Genomic DNA, 26,144 nt, shown 5'->3' with positions numbered 1-26,144 from the left:
CTTTCTGGGCTTCTGTGTAGGTCTGACAATGCCAGTGGTGATTTATATGCCCAAACCCCATGGCCTTTTTTGCTGAGCTTAGTGTGTAGGCCTTGACTTACTCTTAATGAAGCAAGTTAAGTGTAGAATCAGAGATGAATTGAGGTTTCAAGAACCTCTGAATGGATGGGACACCTCATCCAAAATCTCCCACAAAGCAGAGTTTAACTCAAAGTTAAACCCTACTTCGGAGGTAGATCAAGTTGTGCAGGGACATCCTGAAGTTGTCTTCGATCTATCCTTAGAAAGGGTGATTCTTCAGAGGCATGAGAAAAAGGATAAGGAAGCACGTGGCATACAGTTCATTTTCATCATTTTGACCACGTTTTTTTCACTACTTTTCTGTAACAATGCACTTTTTTTCATATTTACAATGTAAAAGTGAACTACTCTGAAAATTGAAAGTCCTGTTTGTATTTTGATGACCGTTTTTTGTTTTGTTTTGTTTTTGTTTTCAAAGTTGAAGGGATTTTTAGGCTTGCTCAAAAAGCAGTAAAAGCATTATTGTAGCCCAGACAAATGTCCTTACCGAGATCTAAATGAGGAATGGATCAGTTTCATTTTGCACTGAAGTTGCAGTGGGAGGAGGATGTTAGGAAGATGTCGGTGCCATTAGGCCTGTAACATGCACTGACGCATCATGTTGGGATGCATGATTGATTAGTCAGTCCATCTAGGTGTTGCGTTGCTAGACAGGGAATGGCCTCCTACCCTTATTTTCCAGACTACAGTATCAGGTCAGACATGAATGGTGTGGTCAGAACAGCAGGTTTGATTTGTTGTCCTTCAGAATGTGTTCACGTGTAGAGCATCAGCAATCAACAGGTACCCCAAACAGCTATGATTGGCTTTTGCATGCCTTATTATCACTTCCTTTCTTCATGCTTGTTCTCCCTTTCTCCACCCTAATGTACAAGTATTCCTAAATAAAAAAACCTGCCTTTGGTTACTTCTGCCCCACTGGACGTAGTCCTGATAAATCTGTAGAAAATCTGGAGTTTCTCGTACCATTACATAGGCAATCTTGGCCTTATATGCTATTCTTGGTACAGCTAGTATGTCCTCCTGATGTGGCGTCTCCCTAAAAAGTCCCCAGAACTCTGTTACCTGTTCTGTTTCTTGTGAAGTTCAGCTGCTTTGCTCATTACTCGTAACGTGTCTGTGAAATCTGGCCATCTCTCATGGTGCTGTTTGTAACTTTTGTCAGCTTCTCACATCAAAAAATTTTCTCAAGACACGTGCTGTAGTTGCCCTCATCCTGTTAAGTTAGCTTAACCTCAAGCCAGAGTATAGCCATCTGTCTGCAGCTTTAACATGTAGAACAAAACCAAGCTTTGATCCCCAAAGGGGGAAGAAATGTTCCTTTTATCTCCTTTAAGTATACGAGACATTTTCAATAAAAAGACTATTTTTGTAAGTTTTTTTGATGCAAAGGAAAAATAGCAATTAAATACTGAAAAGGATATCTATTTTCTAAAGCCATCAGTGGTTTTGCTGGAGTTTTGCGAATGGAACTTGTTAGCATTGGGGGGGGGGGAAAAAGGCAAAATATCCAGTATGCATTTGCTGATATTTTTAGTTTTATTATAGAAATACTTGTCTATTATGAACACATGAAAGACTTGAATGAATCTCAGTGTGAAGCTATCTCAAAATTAGATAAAGCTTCGTTTTTTCATGGGATTTTTTTTAAGGTCCTGTCCTTCCTATCTGAGAACAACAATTTTATTAATTACCTGTTAGGAGCAGAGGATGTGGGATGTGGATATATGACTTTGAAGCTGACTTAAACTTATTAAAAAAAAAAAAAAAGTAATGTTTGCCCATTTTTAGAGTAATATATTTGAATTTATTTTATCTGTCTTGCTTCGAGTATATACAACACCTTTGGGTTGGTAAAGCCATATGTTTTACATTTTATCCTTTTTCCTAATCACGTGTCTTGGGTAAATTACTCTGTCTGGGTAAACTCAGTCCAGCTTCTTTTAGTGGTGGTGCTGTGAATCATTGTTAGCTTCTTGCTTGTGAGAACTTATGTTCTATCTAGATGGGAGGGAGATTACTCCCACAACAATGCTAATACTGTGTGAGTAACATGAGCATATACCAGTTGAATCCACATTGACAAGCGGTCATTGGTGTCTTTACCAGTCTACGCCCAATGTAATACAAACATTCCAAAACAAAAGCTGAGTTCAGTTTTAATTTTCTTAAAAGCCTTCGAAAATAAATAATCACTGTTGCCAGCTTTCCCTTTTCTTATCTAAATCAATCAATAGTCACCCAAATGGACAGACATAAGCAACCTTGCCAATTTAAATACTTTGTGACCGATAAGGATGCATGCAAACATTTATTGTTACAGAAGAGTTGGTGACGCAACAGGTTTTTTTAGAGGATTGGGAGCAGAAAAATACAAATGGTCAAAACCTGCAGATACTTAGCTGCTCTAAATTTCTGACTTTGAAATCAGTGGAGTCACGTTGGATTATTTTACATACTTCCCCCATTTATTCTACTGCAAGACGGAAATCCAATTTTGAAGTTGGTTTTCAGACTTGAATTTGGAAATCAAAAAAAAAAAAAAAAAAGTGACCTAGTAATGTGGTCAAAGACAATATTTTGAAATCTTTACACTATGACAAAGCTAAAAAAAAAAAAAAAAAAAAAAAAAAAAGTGGGGTGCACAGTGAAATTGTCCCTATTGGCTAGGTGTCTAAACCTGTGTTGAAAGACCACTGGAGGAAAGGCAATGAAATCATTTTGTTAGTGATATTATATTTCAATGGTGTTCTGGAACATTAGTCACATGCGAGAGCTCCATCCTGATTCGTATTGGGTAAATACAAAACAAAAAGGCAGGTTCTGTTTTAAGTACTTTACATTTGTCTTGTATTTGATCTATGTGAAAATAAGACAATTCAGAATCACTCCACAAAAACACATGCATCTCTTTATTATGGTTGTAGCCCAATAGACTGCACACTTTCTCCTGTTTGTTACTTATATCATTTTTGTCTTAAATGACTTTCCAAAACAGCAGTTGTTCTCCTTTGAAATTCTGGTTTAAATACGGTGACTTACAAATGTGCTTCTTTACCATTTTTATATTTTTTTTTTAGTGATGTGTTTTAGAAAATGTTACAGGATGAAACTGCTGATGAGAACAGAGGAGAAAAATACGCATGTCTGAAAATATGCGTAGCTTTAACTTTTTCTGTTCGTGACTTTCTAAATAGTTTCTTCTGTTGGCTGCTGTTTTGCTTTATACTAATGTCATCTCTGTTTCTTGGCATGGGCTTCTGCTCAAGGCTATTGTGAGTATGGCTTTCTATTTACTTAACGCTACTTTCAGTTTAAAGACATTTATTGGTTTTGTTTTTTGAAAGATACTCACTGTGTATCAAGTGAGTTTAAGATTAAAATAAAATTTACTTAGAAGCTTTTATTTAAAGAGCATATCTAAATGTGATTTAACCAGAAAGTGGAACACTGTAAGTTGTATGATATTTTTTACATGTCTGTAGTCAGTAAAGAAGAGAAACAGAAAAGTGGTAAATGTTCTGCTATACTCCGGTCTAAAACACTCTATTCCCTCTAGTTTCTATGGGGACAGGAATTTGCTTCAATTAATTTAGTACACATCTTGATACAAATTGCTTTGCCATATTGGTAAGATAGCTCTTCTAGCAAATTTTGCTGCACTTTCTAATTACATATTAATTTACTGAGACTAATTACAAAAGTACTGAATCGTGAAGAAATTAAAACTACCATAGAGCATTATAATTTATGGATCTTGCCTATATTGGTCCAGTTCCTGGTGAAATATTTGTGAAGTTACAAAGCATTCTAATTTCAGGATAGTCACATGGCTATGAAGGAAAGGATTGCTACCACAGAGGATGGATTTACAATCTAAAACTGAGTGAAGTAAAAATGTGGATTTGTGTTTGAATGTCAAAATTGTCTTAAAAATAATTTTGAAATTATATTAAAGCACCCCAATATATTAAAATAACACATTTAACTTTTTGTTTTAGTCAATTCTTCTGAAAAAGAAACTTGAAGAACATCTGTAAGTATTTTTTCCTGTATTGCTTGCAGTTTGAAATTACATGTTTTCCATATCATACAGAAGGCAGACACTCATTAATAATGTACCTAGAAGATACACAACTAAGAGAAACGATTTAGCACGGAAATGTTAGGGAGTCTGCTATTAGGATATTATTTTCATTTCATAGAAAAACTTTGCCAAGTAATAAGAGCTGTGAATAAAACATCTTTTGTGTTAGTTAGAATACCTTGCCTAGCATTGTATAAGAGTCGAGAGGAGTAAGTCATTTTGTTCTGGGGAAAACGCTTGAATTTAAATAAAAATAATCTGTTTACTTTTTAGGTAACTTAGGGCATAATACATAACATTTTAGGGAGTGTTACCATTTTGTTCTATTATTCTCTTCTACTTCCTAAAATGCAAAAGACTTCGCTTTTCAACTGTCTTACAGTAAAAAGTGTAGTGTTTGTTGCTTGTGGGTTTAGCCATTCTTTCATTATGTAATCTCAGTTAAAAGTATTCATTTTAGGCATGCATTGTATAATTTACTGTAAGTTCTAAAGTAAATTTGTCATTTTGGACTGAGAATGAGGGTGTTTGCTGTTACAGTTCTCCTTGTACTGTAATTCTTTGCTGTCATATGTTACAAATATTTCCACAGTGACGTTAATAACACTTGTCTTTTGTCCTCATCCCACATAGGAAAAATCAGTAATGCTATTAGAAATATATTGCTATTTGAGTTGTTTTTTTGTTGTTGTTTTTTTTAATATCGCTTAATGTTCATTCAAACTCAGTAAGAATATTTGGAAAACAATATGTGCCTTTATGATTTGTAACAGTGAGAAACTCCATGAAGCTAATAACGAGTTACAGAAGAAACGAGCTATTATTGAGGATTTGGAACCAAGATGCAATAACAGTTGTGAGTTTACTGATGTGCACTCCATTTCTTTTCTTTGTAAAGCATTTCATGTGTGAGGTCTTTAATTATAATAGCTATAGAAGGTGCAAGATAAACAAAATGCACATTTTAAATGTCAGTGATAGGTGTTAATTTCTCTGACACTATGGTGACTAAAAAGATTATTCGAATGCTTGAAAAGCAGGAGATCGCATTTTAGAGACCACCATAGTAAGAAATGACAAGGGCCATATAAATACCTAGTCATTATCATACCTATCATTGAACCTCAACTGTTCAGAACTGTCATGTCTCCTACCACCTTAGTTTAGAAGATCCTTGCTGCCATCACCAGGTTATCTTTTACTAACAATATATATTCCTTCAGTATGTTTTCAGGTAACAGAGTAGAACTGTGTTGTAATTTGAGAATATTTTTGGGCAATCATCAACACAGATGTAGGAATTATGTTGTATAGTTATAGGTCAGATGGTTTCTAGAGCCCAGCATCTAGCTGTTAATGATTGATTTTTAGCATGGTAATACTATTTATTTCTTGAGAAATACTGCAGGAGCCTGATTGTTGGTTTTGAAGCTTACTCATAATAGAACAAGGCAAAAGCTTGCAACCGATGTCAGCTTCTCTGGTTTGTGCCAGAACAATTTCAACCATAAGAGATCCAGGAAGACTAAAATGTAGTTTTACTATTCATTACATAAATTCTGTATCCAAAAGGGATTTTTAGTTAAGTTGAGCTAAAACTGCAGGGTATGCAATAAAGTTCTATGTTTTAGCAAATGTTAGTACACCTGGAAATGAAGGTTAGGGACTTCATAAGCAGCTAATAAACACATGATCCTGACATTTTAGATAAGCCTCAGTGTGAGTGTAAGAACATTTTTCTGACTCTCAGACTTATTAAAAAAAATAGTCATGTTAAAGCTTCTGTAGTTGTTTTACTGAAATTACAACTTGCTTTTTAAAAACCTAGGTCTGAGTTTTGTCTTGATAAAATAAAAATGCTTGTACATCTTCCTGTATTCTCATAGTCAGCATGAAAGGTGTGCGAATTATTTCTTCAGATTCTTTTAGCTGTCCTGAGAATGGCCAAAAGGATTTGGTATTTTACAAGAATCACAGAACACTTTGAAAAATTGTTTCTTGTATTCTTGGAGACAATCTGCTATTGATTCCTTCACTGATCAGTGAAGACTTTCGGCAGGACTTACTTTGTTGTGTTGAGTAATGATCAAGATGACTTGATCCTGTTTACTAGCTTAGTGTTTTCGAAGAGCTTAGAGAGAAAAGTGTAGGATAAACATGAAAGAACATTTTAAAACAAAGTTGCAAAACAAATGGACTGAGGGTTGCCAACTGTCTAATGCTGTATGAGAACTAGACACCATTGTTACATGTTATTTGATCCGGAATGATGGAATTGACCTTCTTTGAAGATGTATAGTTTGTGCTTTAAGTGATAGTGGTTCAACATATTTTTGTATCAACACAGGAAAAGCCTGTGTGAAACTGTCCTGCTGATCTGCATTGCTGCTTGAGAAAACATGGAAAAAATGAAATTGACTATATTCATGTTACAATTCTGATAAATTATGTCCAGTGTTAAAATTGAGCAGGTCTAAGTAAGAATTGTACCTCTTATGAATCATTCCTCTAACACAGAATAAGTAAATTCATTTTTATCTGAGTTGCAATGTGAATGTAATTTGAAATTTGTAATGCATTAAGAAACTAGTTTTCTGAGTCTGTTCAGTAATGGCAATGATTTATGAATCCATTTCTCTTTATTTTTCCGTATTTTTAAAAGCAAAATTTGTGCACAAAAAACAATCTCTTGATATTACATGAGTACATGTTTTTTTATGTTTCTGAGCTGTTGAGTAATTAAAACTATGGTATCTGCTATATCACATTCCTTATGTGATAAGAAGTGCGGTATGTTCTACCTGTGCCTTAAGTGTCTGTTTAAACACACAAAAATAAACATAATATAATTGTTATTTCCCAATGTGTGCACCTCCTGACATAAAGCACTCAAAATTGAAGAGTTACAAGAAGCCTTACGGAAAAAAGAGGAGGAAATGAAGCAAATGGAAGAGCGTTACAAAAAGTATTTGGAAAAGGCCAAAAGCGTAAGTATGTGTGTTCCATGTTAATTATCATAGAATCAACGAATGGTTTGAGTTGGAAGGAACCTTAAAGCCCACCCTGTTCCAACCCCACCGTCATGGACAGGGACACCTCCCACCAGACCGGGTTGCCCAAAGCCCTGGCCTTGAGCACCTCCAGGGATGGGGCATCCACAGCTTCTGTGTGCAGCCTGTGCCAGTGCCTCACCACCCTCTGAGGGAAGAATTTCTTCTTAACATTTAATCCAAATCTTCCCTTTTTTTTTTTTTTTTTTATTTAGAGCCATTACCCCTTGCCATATCACTACAACCCCTGACAAAGAGTCCCTCCCCAGCTTTCCCATAGGCCCCCTTTAGGCACTGGAAGGCCGCTGTAAGGAGCCTTCTCTTCTCCAGGCTGAACAACCCCAACTCCCTCAGCCTGCCTTCATAGGAGAGGTGCTTCAGCCCTCTGAGCATCCATACTAGGATTGGTAATGGAGAAATTCCTGAAACAGCTGTGCTGCTCTGTTTCAGAATCAGAGAACCACTTATGTAAACCAATTCAAGGGAGGGAAGCTCGATAAACAGAAGTACTCCTTAATTGGCATTTTTGCTGAGGCTTCTGGGGACTTCCAGCACATCTTCCCTGAGTAGTTATGCCTCTTCGTACATGCAATGTGGCTTAGTGCCACCAAGTGCAGGCACAATTGGACCAACAAACAACAAACCAACAAAAAGCTTGTATCAGCTTTTCTTCTTTTGGTTGAAGAATAAGAGGCAGAGAGGGAAGAGGAAGTTTGGGGTTCTCTGCCTCACTGGATCTATTTGTGTGTGCTTCCGGATGGTGTAGGCTTCTCACAGTGCTCAGTCAGTAATGTCTCCCTTACCTGGAGCAGATAATTTTGATACACCTTTTTATCAATGTAGCTTTTAGCTGCTTCAGATTTCACTGAATTCTGATTGCTCACATAAATTGCTCATCTTTTTTTTTTTTTCTTTTATGGGGCTTCTGAGAAGTTCTCTCAGTCGTAGCCCTTAGAGTTTACAGCCAGAGGTAATTACACACGTGGCAGAGTCATTCTCACCAATTTAAAGTGGACTTTGCTTTCTTTGTTCATCTTTTGCCCCTGGTTTCCTTCTGTTCATGTCTTGGTTTAGCTAACTGGTTTAGAAACCATTTTAATGTGAACTCTTTTAACAGATGCTTTTTCTACGTAAAGTAGTATTTTTGACTGAACTACTTACACAAGCTGTTCGATTCTCCTACTGATGTTTAGTATTGCTTTTCACCTTTACTACTTAATGTATGCTTCGGGCTAGAAGGTGGCAAATATTTGAATATGGAATTGAGGGTGTGGGTATACTACCAGCTTTAAAATGGCAATATTGTCGTCTCAACCATAGCCCCATTTCTTCTATACTTCCTATATTTTATTTGAGTTTCTTAAAAGCATACTAGCATTTTCATTCATCTGTTTCGTCTATTCACGATAACATCAAAGTCTCTGCTGTGTATGGATTGAGTTAAATGGGAATCTGTAAATGGGTTCCTAATCTGTCAGAACTCTAGGCTTCCTTCCTTTATTTCTGTGTGGTTTTCTCGGTGACTACTTTGAAGATGTTTCAAAGGCCTTCTGGAAAACTAAACAAATCTTTCTTTTTCTTTTTTTCTGTTTTCTCTTTTGCATCTTATATTCTTAGAGTATTCTGGTGAAAGACAGAATCCTGATTTCCCCCTTCAATAAGATTTGTTTGTATGTACTGTGTTACTTTATAGGGTGCTTTATATAACAGTAACATTAATTTTTCTTCTTAGGTTAGTTTTTTGTGATCTCATCAACTTTCACTTTTTTTTTGTGAAGACGAGTACAATCATTACAGCCTTCCACTATAGAAAGTATATCTAAGTCTAGTGTATGTTTTCTTAGAAACCTAGTATACTTCCATGAGTCGTCTTCCCTGAATACTATTCCGTAAAAACAACTAGTAAAATTGAAAGCATTGTTTTATTTCAGCATTTATATATCATTCTGAAATGGTTAGGAAGACAAAGGAGAAGTCTCTTCCTATATATCCCCAGCATGTTAAAAACTTGTCTGCCATTTTCTATTACAGAGAGCTTAGGTATCTAAGCATTTTGCTGCATTTGTTCTTAGCTGAGCTCTGTGCTTGATAGCACTCAAATGCTGCCTGCGATGGATGCCACACATGAACATAACTAGGTGTCTGTTCATCGTATTAGTAACATAGTGATCATGCATGTGCCACAGGATGCTTTTTGGCATAAGTTTTCTAGAAATAGCAGCACCTGATACCCCAATGGTACCCCGTAGCACCAGGTGTAGTCTTTCCAGATTGAAGTGGCCCATAAATTGAAGGGGAGGAATTAACAGGGAATATGTAAGTAAACCTGAGCTTTTGGAGCCTCGTAAAAAGTCTTTGAGAAAACATTTCCACCACTGTGGCCCCAAGGTAGAGTAACCAGAGAAAGGACCTGCATATGTGAGTCTGGGATAGTGAATTTCTTAAGTTCTACTTTTCCTATTAGTAGTGTTGTTTCATGGTCACATAGAAGAGAACCCAGTTCAGATTCTCCAACATACCATGGCTGATGCTCAGAGGCAGAGCCTCTGTCATGCTGTTCAGCAAGATTGTTTCACGGGAGTCAGCCTCTTAAGACTGCACATCCCTCTACTCCACATCTTGGAGTGTCTTTTCTTACCATTGATATGGTTTAAGTCACTTTTTGTTTTTTAATCAGCTTTGCATGGTTATAATTGTTTGATTTTTTTTCACTTAATTAGATTGCTTTTGCAGTGTTTAATTTAAAACGATCTGTTTTTCTCTTACAGGTCATCCGCACCTTAGACCCTAAGCAAAACCAGGGTGCAGCTCCTGAGATTCAGGCTCTGAAAAATCAGTTGCAAGAACGGGATAGAATGTTTCATTCATTGGAGGTAGTAATCTTCGTGTTTCCTGGTAGATGTGTGTTATTCTTGTGGTTTTTTAGGTATAGACTAATACTTGTTGTACTTTGTTTTTAAATGTATGCTTTTTTTTTATAGAAAGAATATGAAAAAACAAAAAGTCAAAGAGAAATGGAGGAGAAATTTATTGTTAGTGCCTGGTATAATATGGTAAGAAAATCCCAAACTTTCAAACAAACAATCAAAAAAACCCAAAGGGATTAATATTAGTTATTTCAAGGTTGTTCATGGAATTCTTCATTTATTTACATTATTTTTTTGTTTGAAAATCAATTTCCAACACACAAGACACAGAAACAAATGCTTTTTAATCATTTTAAGTTATTGTTATATAAGACTATATTCCTCTGTTAACCTTGGGGTAAGTGAGGAAGAACATTTTTGTTATTTTTCAAATTTTAAGACCAGAAATGGCATTTTATAGAGGGAAGGAAGCTTCAGATTGCTATCTTGAAATTCTAGTCCTTCATTTATGCTGACTTACAGTGCTCAGATGTACTTTGATTCTGCAGCCGTCTCATTTTTTCAAATGAAGGGGCACAAAGCTTACTGCTGCAGTAAGCACTCTGAGAAGCAACCTCTTTAACCTAGGTGCAGGTTTAGCCCCAAGTGAAGGGCAAACACAGGTGTGTGGCCCTCCCATAAAATATTCAGAGTATAAAAAAGCAGCCACACAGCTTTTTCTGGGCATGTGTGCAAGGAGATTTTTCACCTTCAGCAAATGTGTACAAGACTTCTCTTTGGGAGAGTGTGGCTGCACTGAGTCTGCTGTCCTGATAGAAGGAATCCATGACCCATGTAACATTCATGTTTTCTTCTTCTTCACCATAGAGTTCAAATTCCTCCTCACTGTCTTCCCTGGGCAGGGTCTTTCTTGTAATTAGCCTCTGCTTTTGTACACAACTATACAACCCATCACAGCTTTTTTTTATTTCTTCGAACTCTCGTTTCCTCCTTGCATTCATTCCTGCTGAAAACATGCTTTCTTTCAAGGTGTGATCCTGCCATATGAGCTAGTGTAGAGATGGAAAGAATTTGCTTTCAGAAGAGAAGTACTCTTCTCACTCAGTATGCTAAAGGGATCTGGGGTGACAAGGGGAGGCAATTTTGAAAAGGCTTGTCCAGTCGCTGTGTTTATGTGGGGAAGCATTTTGTCAGATGTGGGAAACCGGGGGACATGCTGCTCAACAATGTATTCCAAACTAGACAGTGACTGGGGGAAAAAAAAAAAAGCACATGGTAAAAGATCTTGAAGGATGTTTTTGCCTTAGCCTTGAAAATGTGATGCTTTGTGTTTGAAATTCAAAACAACCTAGTAAGTGTTGGTGAAGAAGAGGCAATAAAATGTAAATGAATGAAGTTGTTGAATGTTACATGTTCTACTTTTTTCTAAGAAGTTTCTCTTTTCCATAGGGAATGACTCTGCATAAAAAAGCAGCGGAAGACAGACTAGCTAGCACAGGCTCAGGACAGTCCTTCCTGGCTAGACAAAGGCAAGCCACGAGCACAAGGAGATCGTACCCTGGTCATGTCCAGCCAGCAACTGCAAGGTAGAGAAGCCTTGCCCTTAGAAAGAAAATTGCCCTATGATCAAGGCCACTTCTGTTGCAAGTAACACCGTTCAACAAAAAGCAACCAGCATCCTTTCTCTTTCTCCCTTGTTACCACCATTATTTTACAGTTCAGGAAAGGGTTTTATTATGGTTTCCTCATTGTTTTTTAATGCCCTTTGTTTGTGTTTTTTGAAGTCCATCTGTCCCTTTTTCTCTCTGCATTTTTCTGAATGTGCCAAAGTTTTGAAAACATCTAGAGGAGTGTTGTACAATAATGGAATCTTTTAAATTTGTATGAAGCCTGGTCCCTTACAAAAAGCCTCATATGGGCTGTGTAACAATGTGAATTTCCTGTCACAGTTGATACATTTGTGCCTATAAGGGTTGTGATGCTTTACAAGACTGCCTTTGTTAAAAGGAATTAAGCTTTTTATTTTTGTGCTTCAAAAAAAGGCTGAAAACTCATCACAAAAATGCAAAATTAGTATATAATGTTATTGTAAAATATATTTGCAGCTAAAACACTTATCGGCAACAAGAAATATCTTTTTAAAAAAGAAAATCTCCTATGTATAAAGTTTGCTCTTATTCTTGGCATTTAGTAGGGAAGCAGGATGATTTTTAAGGCTTTTGTTTGTCTGCTGGTTTTACCTGTTGCTGACAGAACTGAATATTTTCAAATGGTTTGTCCCACTCTTCTAGATCAAGTGTGTGGTTAATATATAGTATAAAAAGATCGAGAAATATTTGAAATGCTTTAATATGCTACTGCATCATCCATTTAAAAAAAAAAAAAGCATTTGTATTAATTTTTTATAATTATGGACTAACAGTAGATAATGGATTGAGGCCTAAATTAACGTTGTTGATGTTAACATGCTTCAGTTGTCATCCCCTACTAAGCAACTTGCTTTTAATATATTGATTCAGGGTATATTTGTATCAGTTGCCTTACTAATGGTACCAGTGCCTTCAGGTGAGCATGTTGCTGACTGTTGAAAACTGGCTGTAATTTGTTGTACTACCTTCTTAGCATGTAGCTAGTTGATCATATGTCGCTCTCTGTAGCACCTTCATGTTGATCAGTGGGGTGGCAGATGGTCCCTAGTATTAATTTAGGCCCTGGTCCTATAAAATTCTGCTTTTTCCCTGAGCGATTCTATGTTCTGGCTATTGTTTTTGTCAAAGAATTGATGGACACAGAGGACCTGAGTATAGGTTGAAGGCTTCAATCTATTTTGTGGTGATTCAGTTTTAAACATTTTTCATTTAGAGACTCTTTGGCCCCCTAAATGCATGTTCAGTCTGGTTTCTACATTTATTCTTTTACCTTATTTTGATGCCCTTCCCAGTGAAGACATTTCTTCATAAATAGCTTCAGAAAAAAGGCATATTAGCATTTAGTAAGCATCTGAAGACCTGTATTAATTCACAACTTCAGTGGGTCGAACAAAGGATAGTTAAAATGAGTACACCTAGATTAAAGGGTAAGGAATAGGTGGATGGCACTTGTAGGTACTCCTTTATCCTCAAGTACATCATCTGTTTTAATCTAGGCTAAGAATGCTTTCAATATGTGTCTGAAAAATGTAGTTGTTTTTTTTTCCCCGTAATACAAAAACATACGAAGTTCATTAACTTCATATAAGTTTGTCTTTTATGCCCCACATTTGGAAGAAAAACAATTTTCTAAAAATTCTGCTCTTTAATTCATGATGTGAAAAGTCTGGGCTATACTTGCAAGGTAAAGTTGAGACAGCAGAAGTATCTTTTTGTGTGGAGAAAAGTTAACAATGGCAGTTAAGCAACAAAGGCAGTTTAGGACAATTTCTGTAGTTCAGTGAGCTGATCCTCGTTTTGCTGTCTCTTACTGAGATACCAAATGCTAACAGATCAAAGAAGTTTTATATATTACGTAGCAAGATGACCACAGTTTTTGTGTGAAATCTTCTACTGATTTTTTTGTGCAATCCATTCAAGTCATTTGAAGAACTCTTTACTGCATGCCATGTGTGAACAGGAGCAAGTAACCAGATTTGATGTTCTTGCTTGAGAGTAGAGCGTTATGTGTCACCCAGAGAAAGAATTTAAGAACACTGAAAACTCCATTTTTATTCTAATCTCACTGTCTTTGTCTGTTATCAAACTGCCAAAGCCTACTTGTGAAAGAAAGGAACACCAGGACCTTAATGGGAGGGTTTCTCTCTTAAATTTATTTAATAATTTTATTTACTGTTGCTATTAGTTGCATATCTAAAATCACTTGAATGCAATCTGCAAACTAGAATAAAACTACTTGCTTTAATTATTGTAACATTTATTTTACTATTTTGCCTCCAAAGTTCTGATGACAGACAAATGCCCCTGATGGCTGGGAGATGTACAAATGCTGATTAGAAGCTTTGTCTTTAGGTTTTCTCTGTCGTGGCTTCTCTCCCTCTCCTCTTTTCTGGTTGTTGATTTTTATTTTCTGTTCTGTAGGTTCTCCTCTTTCTGTTTGGGCTTTCCATTTTCCCATAAGATAAGACACTGAAGCGTGTATTCAACAGAAGCTCAGAGCTTGTGTTGAATATAAAAATCTAAAAATGTATTGCAGTCTTATACCTATACATCTAAAGAGCATCTCTCTCTGTCCAGTTCCAATAAGTCATTTCTTTTGACTTCTAATGGTAGTCAACGAAATTTAATTCTGCGTTATTTAGCATTTTCCTTTGATTATCTGCTGCATACAGCAATTCTTAATTGTTTAGTGTGGATGGCTCTGAAGAAATCTTGCTTGTTTTGTAGTTTTGGAAGTAGCGTGCTATTAAAAAACAAGGGCTGAGAGTGTGACATGAGGTAATAAGTACCTGTACAGAGCTAGCCGTGAATGCTGTCTATTCTTTGTATCTTCAGTAAAAGAATATAGCAAAAAAGCCTTGTAAAACAGAATTCTCTTAGTACAATACATACTTCAAAGAAACTTCTAGGAAGACTTTTTTGGAGGCAACAAAGACTATTGACATCAAAACTGTAGTGACAATTGTTAAATTATAGGCTGTCTTGATACACTACAGGAAAAAAAAAAAGCCTGCAGACTGGTCTTAAAGAAAAAAAAAAAAAAAAGCTCTTCAGGGCAGTGATAAAACAGCTAAAAAGTTCGTGAGAATACGTTCCTAGGTACTGTGCTGAGGATATGCCCAGAATAGTCCTTCTGGGAGATTTAAATTAAATGCCAACAACATGTAACAGTTAAATGCTGTTGTTTAGAGCTGAAACCTAGTTTCTGGTCTTACAGGATGTGTGTGCGGTCCAGTTTAAGTATTTCCATGTTAAGTTGTTAGCATGTGTGATCAGACGTTACAGAAAAGAGTATTCATGTTCCCCAGTTTCCTTACAGCAACATTTAACCACTTGGATCCTAGCATACATTTTCCAAATGTTGTAATCTAATTTAAGGGTTATGTGTCCCATCCACAGTGCAGAGGAAAACAAACTGTAGCACACAGCTGTATATATTGTAAAATGAAGTACATACACATTGGCTACAAGGTGTTTTTCATTATCTCTTTGGAAATGACCAAATGGTAATCCTGTGCTGTTCTGATCATGTCCCTTGAGGTGGTAGTATTAACTCTTAAAGTTCTTTGTGGCCTTCTATTCATGTAGACAGCACTGTCAATTTTATATTCAATGTGTATGAAAGAATTAATATTGACCAATCCTATTGCTGCTTTATGATCATCTTGATAGTACGTGGTATGTGCAAGCTGTCAAGAAAATTTAAGGGGATTTGTAGATTTTAAAGCCCTTGGTGTTTTGACTTATGCACGTAGCCTTTGTTTTCTCAGTTCTCTAGTGTATGAGGCTGTCCATAGCTTCCTGGATGAGCTGTAGTGGGTTTGATTATATTGATATGTTGACGTTTTCTGTAGATATGATAATTGGAAAATATCTTAACTTCAGAACTTGATTTTCTTCTAGTTAGTGATTGGAGGAAGACCGTCTTGAATGTGGCTAGTTTTTCTTTTTCTTACAAAACAAAACAGTTCCTGAATTTTATTCATTTTGTAGTGTTTTTTTTTTTTTCCCCTGGACATTCTGACATTTTGCAAGGATTGATGAGGGAGCTATTTTTGCACTCTAAGTCAGATATACTGACTTCTTGTGTTTTTTTGCACGTGTTTTAGGTAGAACATGGACTCTGTTTTTTGCAGTAATACTAAGTTGATAAGCTTTGACATCTCCAAACCAAGTTTAGCAAATTTTGGAGGCATTTTCTCACCAGTATTGTGCAAATAAATAGCTAAAAGAGGCCTCCTTTACAAGAAATAGTTTCAAGCGATGTTTGTTCCACTTGGAAAAAGTAGTTGTATTTCAGGTGTCACCTGCAGAATAGATTGAAAGCTGGATTATGACTGAAATGTGATCTCAGGTGATATGCTCAGAAGGAAACCTCATCAGAAGCCCTTCCTTAGAACAGCTGTATTAGCTGACGCTGGCAGTATGATACATGTAGTGTTCTGTTAAAATGAAATGGTGAGTCATAAACGTAAGAATTTAAATGTGAAGATTGGGTAAGCCTGGAATTTGATGAATGAGCTCTTGAACCACACAAGCTGCACACAGCCCAGGCATGTCCTTTCTCAAATCTGAGCAGTCCAGCTCTCCTCTGTGTTGGCAAGGCTTTCCTACTTCGTGCCTTTCATCAGGAGAGAGAAGTGGACTCTTACAGTATTGTATATGCTGATAGAGGAGCCAGGAGTGGCAAGGAATGAGTCTCATTTGCACTCAGAACATCTTTACAAACCAGATCCTGTTCTCTGGGGTCAGGCAAAGGCAGCTGTCAAATTCTGTGTCAAATTCTAGCCACATCTCAAGTTAGTCACTTCCAAGGAATCCAGAAAGCTTCCTGACATCACTGATTCTGTAGCTTTGCTCCTGTGATGCTTCTTCCCTCTGGAAGACCAAAAAAGGAGCAGAAGCCTGTCAGTAGTTTGCAGAATGTAAGTAAAAATAAGGGTTGATTTCTTCAGTTTGAAGGTGGAGAAGACAGATAAAAGCAACCATTAAGTACAAAAATCTGAAGAGCAGCGTGTCTTTCACCGTTCTGCCTTTTGGTGGTAGTTTAAAAGTAGTAAAATGAAATCTGAGCCTTTGGAGCTGTTTTTCTAATTAACTTTGAATTGTAGTTGATAAAATATTGGAGGCTTTTCCGATGTCAGTAAAACAGGAACTGTCACTATGAGCATCCTCAGACTTCTTTAATCTTCTACAGCAAATCCCTGGAGATTTTGTCTCCATTGACAATCTCACTGCAGTATTTGGAGATGCTGAGGATTTCCCTAGTCCTGTTCTCTCTTTTTGCTTGATTTTTATTTTAGTGGATTCACTGAAATACTGGGATACAAAGGTCATTTTTTAAATATATCATCAGCTTACTGAATTGATACCTAGATCAGCTAATGAATGTAGATTGAAAATGAATGAATGTAGATAGAGAAGTCTTAGAAAACTTGACAAATCATACAGTCCTACAGGACATTGTACCAACACGTGGCACTGTAGCCAAGGCGGCTTCCCAAAAAAATCGTTCTGTTGTCATAAAATACTTGCAATATTATAACACAGTTGAAATAAAACCATTAGGTTATTTTTTATTGTCGTTATTTGAATGAAACATTCCTTATGTAGTACAAATTTTATAAAGCAGAGACTCTAGTTCTCAGTCACCAAAGGTTGGTAACCGGGAGAATAAACCTGTTTCTTGAGGGTGTCAGTGGTTTTGAGGGATTTTTAGGTTTGTATTTAGCAGTATCAGTAAAATATTGAAATAGTAATAAATGTGACATTAAAAGGCCATGCTTCTTATAATTTATAATCCACTTTGTATTCTGTGATTGTAAGAATTACAAAAATTTGAAGTGGTGTTAACACAGTTCTGAAAAGATGCTATGTCAATAGGTTCTTTTAGGCCTAAAATCTAAAGGAAATGCCATGAAGAAAGAAAGAATAGATGCAGGAAAGAAAACGTTAGCAGTAGAAGCCATTAAGTAATTTTAGAAAATCTGCAGGAAGAGAAATCTGGAGACAGTTAACTTAAAGCAGAAACTTGGCAGAAATATTTGGTATGAGTGTAGTGTTAGACTTTAAAGTAAGGATAGTACTAAGTAAGTACTACCCATACTTTCAGGTAAGTACTATCCTTCTTTGCAAGTAAAGATGCATTGCCCTGATGACTTTGGTGGTTCTGTTACAAAATACTAGTTATAGACAGTGGATAGCTACAGAAAGCCTTGTCTTTATTAGGACTGAACATACACTGAATATAAAAGTAGTTTCTTAGAAAGAACATGGGGTCGGGTTGGGTTGTTTGGTGTCTTTTTTTTTTGCATCAGGTTTGGCTTGTGTGAGCACTGTTCTGAAGTAAGTGTGCTGATAGGTGCCTCCAGAGCTGGCCAGGTGAGTGAGAAGGAGAGGTTCCCATCCCTTCTGAGGCTGTGACGTGCAGGAGTCGTCTGTCATGTCTGCGTGTGGGAAAAACACAGGATGACAGAGAGAAGTTAAGGAGGTTTTAAGTCACTAATTAACCACTTACAATGAAATGGAGCTAATGAGATCTGGTGCTGAATATTGAAGGGAGATGTCTCACCAAGAAATAATCCCGCAGGCTGACAGCAAGCCATCAGTTACATATAGCTGAAATATTTTGTACTGGTAAGAAAAGGAAAAGTCACTCCTCTACAGGCAGGTCATGCTGAATAAACTGTCTCATTCTGAAGGTGCCACAGGAATAATGACAGGTTATGCTGAGTGAATTTATGCTCACATTTCTGTCATCTTCTGGAGAGCTGCTGCAACAGGTAGCTTCTGAAAGTATTGATTCATTTTGAGAAGTTCCCCAAGAGAAGGAAATTAACAGACAGTTATTTTAGAACAAGATAAGAATTTCAGGTCTGAAAAGGGCACTCTCAGATGAACCGAGGTATTTGTACGTCCTCAAAAGAGAAGAGAATACACTGTCCAGAATTTACAAGTCCTCTTTAAAAGTACTAATGTCCCAAAGAGAAACCTGTAATGTCATTTCTGTATATGTGCATCAGGTCACTCAGAGCATTACAAAACAGTAAGTCTGAACTGTGTAATAGCCAGGTGAGATTAAAGGAGTAGTCTGTATTCATTTATGCATAATAGAATAGGTAAATTCTTATGTAGCTTGAACTTTTATTTTTTATTGACTAACTACAGTAATCTTCATATAATTAATCCTGAACTCTGTAACTTTCTGCATCCAGGCAGTGCAAAGCAAGCATAACAGCACATCTCAAACAGACAGTAATTACTCCACATACACTCCCAAGGTCTGCTTTGAATGTGTTCTTTTTAAGCATTTTCTGTTTTTATTCCATTTGATTTATGTATGTATCTTTCTGTTTGTTTTTCAACTGTTAGTTGATCAGTATTCTGAAAAGGAAAAAAGAGGGACATACAAGCTGCAGGACTTGCAGCAGAAAGACCTTTTTTCGCTCTAAGACCTTGAGTTTAGTTATGAGTATTTTTCCTTGTGTATGTAACCTGGGTTTTCCTGTCACAGGAGCTGTTCTTAGAACTGTGCTTGACTAGTGCAATACTAGGGAGTTGGAAACGGGGAGAGAAACGGTTTGCACAGTGTGATTTCAGTTGGGTGAAGCTACTTTACTCTTTGCGTCATCACAGTGAGGGACAAGTGAAAGTGAGAATGAGCAGTTAGTGCTCTGCCGTGCTGTGTAAGGATATTTGTGCTGCTCGGCGAACCTGAAAGCACCGTAGCTGTGTTAGTAAAGCATTCCACCTGTCAGTCCACTGGCCACAAGGGAGAGTGTATCAGCAAGGATGGAGCAGTATGCAGCCTATCCAGTTGTCCTCCAGACTTAGATTCACTTACGCAGTATTGTGATGTGGTCTTAGGGCTCCTACTTGGTGTGTTTTAACAAGAATATGTGTAATTTCCTTGTGATTAAAACCTGCATGCAACGAATGAGTAGCGCTTGCCAGTGTAGCATGACAGTGATGTCGTTTTAGTGTCATGCACAGAATGATCTTTGATGAAATATAAATGCTTGAAGTTTATTTGCGGTGCTCAGAGCTTGAAGTCTCAGGCAGTGTCGTTTTGACCCTGATGATTGTCTTTTAGTTTATAACCATGCACAGTATTGGACAGGCACCTTTGACTTTATATTGAGTTTGATTTTTATTTTTTTTCCACTGGTTGTCCTCACAGACAGCAGGAATGCCAGAGATTTTCATAGCTGTGTAAACTTAGTTTCCGTAGCTATGTTAGCAGAGAATGGTGGCCTGCAGGACTTCACTCAGAAGTGTTTAAATTTGACCGAACTGGGTCTAAATTTTGATATTGTTTGAAGCTATTTCGTTGCTGTTCCCAATTTTTGGCATACAATCTTCCTGTTAGTTTGAAGAGCTGCTCTGGCAAAGATGTTTTTCCCATGAATTTGCACAACTCTAAGTAGAAACGGCCTTACTGAACTGCTTTGAAAATACTTGTTCTGTTCTCTGTTTTTTAAATGGTGATGTTATCTGCTTTTTAACTTTCTCTTTATTCTTTTATTTGCAGTGATGTGGTTGCATGACCTGCAGCATTGTTATAACAGGGACTGTTCAGTGCATGACTTGCTTTTCTGTCCAGACTGCATAACCAAAACTTAACCAGTTCTACACTTAAGACTCATGGGCATCTGATTTCAAAGGGAGATCTACTTGCAGAGAAGCCTACCATCTTGGGAAGTGGCTTTCGCACTTCCTGCTTCCATTTACTATTTCTCTTCACAATAAGTCTCCTATGAGGCTAAAAGAGAGGAAATCCAGTATTCAGAGCTCTACAGGAGGCGTTCTGCAAACTGACAGAGCACTGTCAGCTCTCCATTTTACTTCTGTCTGTCCACTCCATTTAATTCTGATTAACAGCATTAACACACAGACCTCCTGCAACATTTTCATATACTGAACTATAAAAAAAACTAGTCTTAATGAGTTCCTAAAAATGCCTTTTGGTTACTGTTAAAATTTTAAAGCACCTGCACCCTTAAAGGATATACTTTGAATCTTTAAATAATTAAAAGTAAAGCCAAGGAGGTGTTTTACCAGGAGAAATGACTCATGAATTGCTGCTTGGCCAGCCCATCTTCCTTAGAAAACCAGGCAAGGTTCATCAGATAATCTCTGAGACAGGCAAACTACTGTGCAGTCCTTTGCTTACAGACACTGCCTGCTTCCTTACTATGTATATATGCAGTAGTTTGTGGCTGTTGTATTTTTCTCTCTACGTTTTAGCTGTGTTGTCTGTTTCTTTCAGAAACATTTTTTTTTCCAATCTGTGTACAATTGTTAAACAATCTGAGGAAGGAACGTGAATGGAGATAAGGATGAAAGCTGTCTACACCTTCAGTATTATGCAGATTGTCCTTGCCAGTTTATAATTTGGGTTGTTTATATTTTACCTGTACTATTTCTTTTCTCATTATTGCAGTCTTAGCTATTTCATTTCCAATTGCACTAGCTTGGCTGTTTCTTTGTATTATGAAGTTTAGCTATAAGATTTGCAATATTTAGACAGTATAACTCGAAATGCTTTGTGCTGCCTATATTAATTTAAAGAGCTGCTTATTTAATATTCTTAAAAATCTGCACATTTGTACTACTGTATCTTTGTTTTGTATTGGACATCCAGTACTGGCAAGATCCAGAAGGCAAGGGGGTACTGTAGTGGTCTAAGTTAAGACGTTCGTTGTACAGGGGTTGGTATGTGAGAGGTGGGAAAAGAGGGCTGCCCAGCCACAGGCCGCGCCGCAAACACCCAACAGAACCTGGAAGCAGAGTACCCCGAGCCGCGCGGTTTAAGCCCAGTTCTAGGGGAACCCCGTTCTCGCTCGCCTGGATCCTAATCCTGCAAAAACAGCTGCACGCACGCTCTCCAGGAGCGGCACTCGTCTCGGGGCAGCGGCGCTGGGGAGCGGCACCCCTGGGCCCCGCAGCACTCGGGCACAGGGCGCCCAGTCCTGCTGCTTGCAGCTGTGGGCGCGGCCGTGTCCGTGTGTCTGCGTGTGCCTGGGGCCCTCGGGGTGCATGGTGCCCTCGGTGCCCCTACCTCAGCGCGTTGTGCCAAACCGAGCCGCTCGGAGAGAGGCAGAGCGAGACCCACCGCTCTGTGCAGCGGGTGGGTGCCCCCGCACGAGGGGATGGGACGGCGGGTTCCCGGGGCTGGGCTGCCCGTGCCGGCGGTGCTGCTCTGCCTGACAGCGCCTGGCGGGTGAGGACCTGTCCTCCTGGCCCGGCAGCGCCTGTGGCAGCGCAGCCCAAGGTGGGCTGCAGGAGGGTCCGGGCAGCGGCGCTCCTGCCGGGCTGAGTCCAGCAGAGCTGAGAGGTTTGCGTCTTTCCAGGTCCCAGCCATCGATCCCTTTTGTTCTGTGTCAGGGCAAGCTTTATTAGAAAAACCCCTTACTTTCCGTTGTGTGTCCCAGGCATAGTTCGTCTCCCATTTGCTAGTGCCGCTTCTGTCGGGAGCACGCCCTTCTCCAGGCCACGCTGGGTGCGGGACCGCCGAGGGCAGCGGTTCCGCGCGGGGTGTGAGGGGATAGCTGCTTTTGTCACACCTGCCTGCAAGGGTGCCCCGAGCCGAAGCTTTGCTGTACCTCATTTATCCAAGTGGTTTGTGCAGTTTAGAAACTATGTATCGGTTGTTCTTGAGCCTAAGACATTTATATGTAACTGTGTTTAGCTTGACAAAACTTGAGTTCACTAATGCAACAGAGAAACTTAAGGTAGCTTTCAGCAAACGAGCTGGCTACTTTAATTAGATTAGCGTAGCATCTCTGTCACGAGGTGATTGCGAGCTCACAATGCAGAGGTGATCTCCAGCATGTCTCTGATATACTAACTTCATTTATGCTGCATAGAAAACTCTTTTACTTTCTTAATAGCAGCTTGTTTGACAGTCCAAAATTAAGTGTTGACCAATTATCAAAGTAACTGTTTGTGAAATTGACAGTGATATATTTTCTGTAAGAGAATGGATTCCTAGAGTGTCAAAACATTAATTTCCCATTTCGGTTCATCTATGAAATGTGTAACTACCAGATTGTCATGGTAGCAGTATTAATATACATATCTGTATATAGACAAAAAATACCCGGTGATGACCATTAGAATCAAAAGGTTTAATATTTTTTCCCAGTCAAATACACTAATGCTTCCAAGGTTACAGAAGAGTGTACAGTTGTTAAACAAGTTGTAAATAAAGGCTTATATAAAACACAAGTGCTTGCTTTGCCTTTGTTCGGTGCTCGGTTTTAAACTGAAGCCAACGCACAGTTGGCATTGAAGCTTCTGGCTTGTGTGCATGAGAACATTTTTGGTGTCAGCTGGTCTGCCCGATTCTTAGATATACCACTGGCATCGTGCCTCATTTCCCAAGGGCTTTGTGAAGTAGAATGAAGGGAAGGTAGGCAGCAGCAGGAATTCAGCAGAAAATGTGAACCTCCTCCCTTCTCTTGGAAAGCATCCACTGTGGCTGGCCCATCACTGCAAGAACTACCTGCATGCCTTGCCTCTGGAAAGACCAAGGCTGCTGAAGTAATATGACTTCCTCTCGCTGATGGAAGTTTAGCTATAGAGGTAGCTGTATGGGTATGGACAGGAGCAACTGCCCTTCCCTTCTGCATTGCTGAACAGCTTTGCTGCTTGGGGTGGGGATGCAGGGGGAAGGAGCAGGCAGGCAGCATTAACATGGGTAAATTTTGCTGGTTGTGAAAGAGAGGGCAACAATCAGTGAGAGATACTGAGCCTGCAACTGTCCTGTGTGATGCTGGGGGTAAAGGGATGCGCAGAGGCCCTGTAGCAGCCTTTCAGGGCTGCTTTGTACAAGGATTAGAGGGAGTGCAGTAAGAGAAGGGCAGCACGCCTTGTCTGCATCCTCTGTCAGCGAGGTGCAGCCCTGCTGTGGCAGTAATGAGTCCTCCTTGCACTGCAGGCACTGAGAAGACAGCCCTGGGCAAGGGCAAGGGGAGGGGGCGTGGAGGGGAGGGGGTGGGTGACTGGGAAGGGGAGGAAAGGGGCAGAAGAAACCCGGTGAGTATTCAAGGATCACCTCCTCCAAGAGCACTGCATCGCACACGGTGAATAGGAAGTCAGGCAAAAATGCGAGGAGGCCTGCATGGTTGACCAAAGGGAGGGAATTGAGGCCTGTCCCACAGGAGGAGCTTCTATAAAGCCACAACCAGCCCCATGGATGAGGGAGGAGCAGTGGGTGTTTGTCTTCCTGGACTTGCATAAGGCCTTTGACACCGTCCTGCTTATGAGAGCCGCAAAGACAAGCTGCTGAAGTACGGACTGGGTGAGCAGTGGGGTGGATCAAAAACTACCTGGACGACTGGAGCCAGAGAGGGGAACAGCCCCAGGCTCCAGGACATGTTGGGGCTGCCCAGCTGGAAAGCAGCTCTGCAGAAAAGGACCGGGGTGGGGGGGGGCAGGTGGTCCTCAGGGACACCAAGCTGAACATGAGCCAGCAACGCGTCCTAGCTGCAGAGAAGGCTAATGGTGTCTTGGGCTGCATCAGGCAAAGTACTGCCTGCAGGTGGTGGGAGGTGATCCTTCCTTCCTCCTCAGCACTGGTGAGGCCACACCTGGAGTGCTGTGCCCAGCTGTGGGCTCCCTCATACAAGAGGGACATGGACATAACAAAGTGCCTGCTGTTCTCAGTCCCACCCCAGTCCCTCCCATTCCCCCGATCACTATTTCCACCGCTCTCCTGCCTGAGGTCATCGTGCCCCCCTGCTATCCTGTTGTTTCCCCCACTGCCCATCACTCTTTTTTCACCTCCTCCCTACCCCTGCCCTGTGACCCACACTTCTTCCTGCCTCACCCCTCCCTTCACTTCACTGCCCTGGGGCCCTGCTTGGCCTGCAGCACCCCCAGGTGGGCATCGGCCCTCTTCTCCAGCCCCAGACACTCTGGTAAGCACTGATCATCCTTCTTAGGAGCCAGGAGAATAAAGTGACCTCAAAACAGCAGTGTGTCCCATTTATTTGGCAAACAGGGCAAATCAAGAAGTTAAACAAGTGTGCTAGGGTAAAGTACAGGAAGAGTAAAGTGATGGATCTGGAGGAGTCACCACCCATGGAGCCATTGCTTCCAGTTCAGGTCTTCTGAGGCCCAGCAGGCAGCAGAGCATTTCTGCCTCCTAGGATTTCTGGGTGGTGGCAGAGAATTACCTTTTATTCTTCCCAAACAGGCAAACAACTCACAACTGTACACACATATATCTAAACACTTGGTTTCTGGACCACACGAGTGCCCACAAGTTCCCTGAGACCACACCTCCATGCCTACCATGAAGGCCTTACAAACCACTCCTGTGGTAAAAGAGGGTGGAAGAAAAACAAAACACCCCCCCCCAAAAACAAAACAACCCCCCCAAAAAAAAAAACAACAGCCCACACAAACACCCCCACTCCCCAAACATCCCAGACAACCCAAACATCCCAGAGACGTGAAGGCAGTCAGAACACTGGCAAATGACAAGAGGTGGATGGAAGCTAAAATGCACTTTCGTTGTGTTTGTCGTACTGAACTCACAGAATTTTGCGAGTACAGAGTACTAAGGCTTGCTTTTATGAAAGGGTAGATCGCCCACTTCCACTCCCTCAGGGGGAAAAAAAATAAAAATCTCCTACCAGATGCTTCTGGAAAGTTTCTGAATGCTATTTTCACTGTAGCATGTATTTTCAAGATTCTATGGACAAGTGTTTGGGAAACACCCAAGAATACAATCCTGAGAAAGCCCACACTGTGAAGGAAAAATGCTGCCCTGCAAATACAAAGCTGTAGCCTACTAGAATAAACACTTTCCTAGTAGCCATTCTGTATTATTTCTAAACTTTAAAAAAAAAAAAAAGAAAAACGAAACAACACAACCCCCCCAAAGACACGTGAAGACTTCTAATCTCTGAAGGAATTAGTCTGATGCCTAAGCACACCTGTACATGCAAGTCAGCACATACTCAGAGTCTAAACACAGATAGCATTGGTCTGCACCCTTCCCCAAGTACGTGGAGTGTGGGAATGATATGATGCAAACATCCTCGAGAGACCAACCACACACACACACACACACACACACCCCCACGTCCCAACATGCGCTGAGAAGAACCTGTTTAAAATTTATTTTTTCCAATAGAAAGCTGAATTCACCTACCTGCGAAGAGGCCTGGATTACTTACTTCATCCCCTGCCAAAGTGTGTAAGTCATCAAGCGCATTTATATCAATTACCCAGGATTTTTACATGAACTGACTTTCTACACCGCTGGAATTAAAGACAGCTACAGAATACTCTGGAACAAAACTATCTGCGTAAATACATCAACAACAAAGAAAATCAACTGAACAACAGTCTTGAAAATGCTTTATTGAACCGTGTGTCTTATTGTAATGTGCAGAAG

At 39.4% G+C, this 26,144-nt stretch overlaps 2 protein-coding genes across 5 annotated transcripts in view; one reads left to right on the top strand and one right to left on the bottom strand.

Annotated features, from left to right (window-relative positions):
* HOOK3 (hook microtubule tethering protein 3) overlaps window positions 1–22,963 on the top strand; it is an 88,645-nt gene extending 65,682 nt beyond the window's left edge. For 3 of the 4 annotated variants that reach the window (XM_035564263.2, XM_035564266.2, XM_035564269.2), the window contains 7 exons: window positions 4,083–4,117; window positions 4,942–5,024; window positions 7,055–7,155; window positions 9,987–10,091; window positions 10,200–10,271; window positions 11,535–11,671; window positions 20,265–22,963. In XM_035564263.2, coding sequence (XP_035420156.1) covers window positions 4,083–4,117; window positions 4,942–5,024; window positions 7,055–7,155; window positions 9,987–10,091; window positions 10,200–10,271; window positions 11,535–11,671; window positions 20,265–20,280 — 549 coding nt within the window. In that variant the 3' untranslated portion in view covers window positions 20,281–22,963. Of the gene's footprint in view, window positions 1–4,082; window positions 4,118–4,941; window positions 5,025–7,054; window positions 7,156–9,986; window positions 10,092–10,199; window positions 10,272–11,534 lie in introns of all 4 variants that reach the window. The other variant, XM_035564264.2, reaches the window with a different exon arrangement.
* Window positions 22,964–26,090: 3,127 nt separating this feature from the next.
* The window catches only part of KCMF1 (potassium channel modulatory factor 1), a 53,813-nt gene continuing 53,759 nt past the window's right edge, over window positions 26,091–26,144 (bottom strand). The window contains exon 7 of the mRNA XM_035564222.2: window positions 26,091–26,144. This exon is cut by the window's right edge and continues 2,115 nt beyond it. The gene's annotated coding sequence lies outside the window, so the exon portion shown is untranslated.

Source organism: Cygnus atratus, chromosome Z (genome assembly GCF_013377495.2).
Source record: "Cygnus atratus isolate AKBS03 ecotype Queensland, Australia chromosome Z, CAtr_DNAZoo_HiC_assembly, whole genome shotgun sequence".
Taxonomy (NCBI): domain Eukaryota; kingdom Metazoa; phylum Chordata; class Aves; order Anseriformes; family Anatidae; genus Cygnus; species Cygnus atratus.
This window is presented reverse-complemented; position numbering and strand designations above follow the sequence as displayed.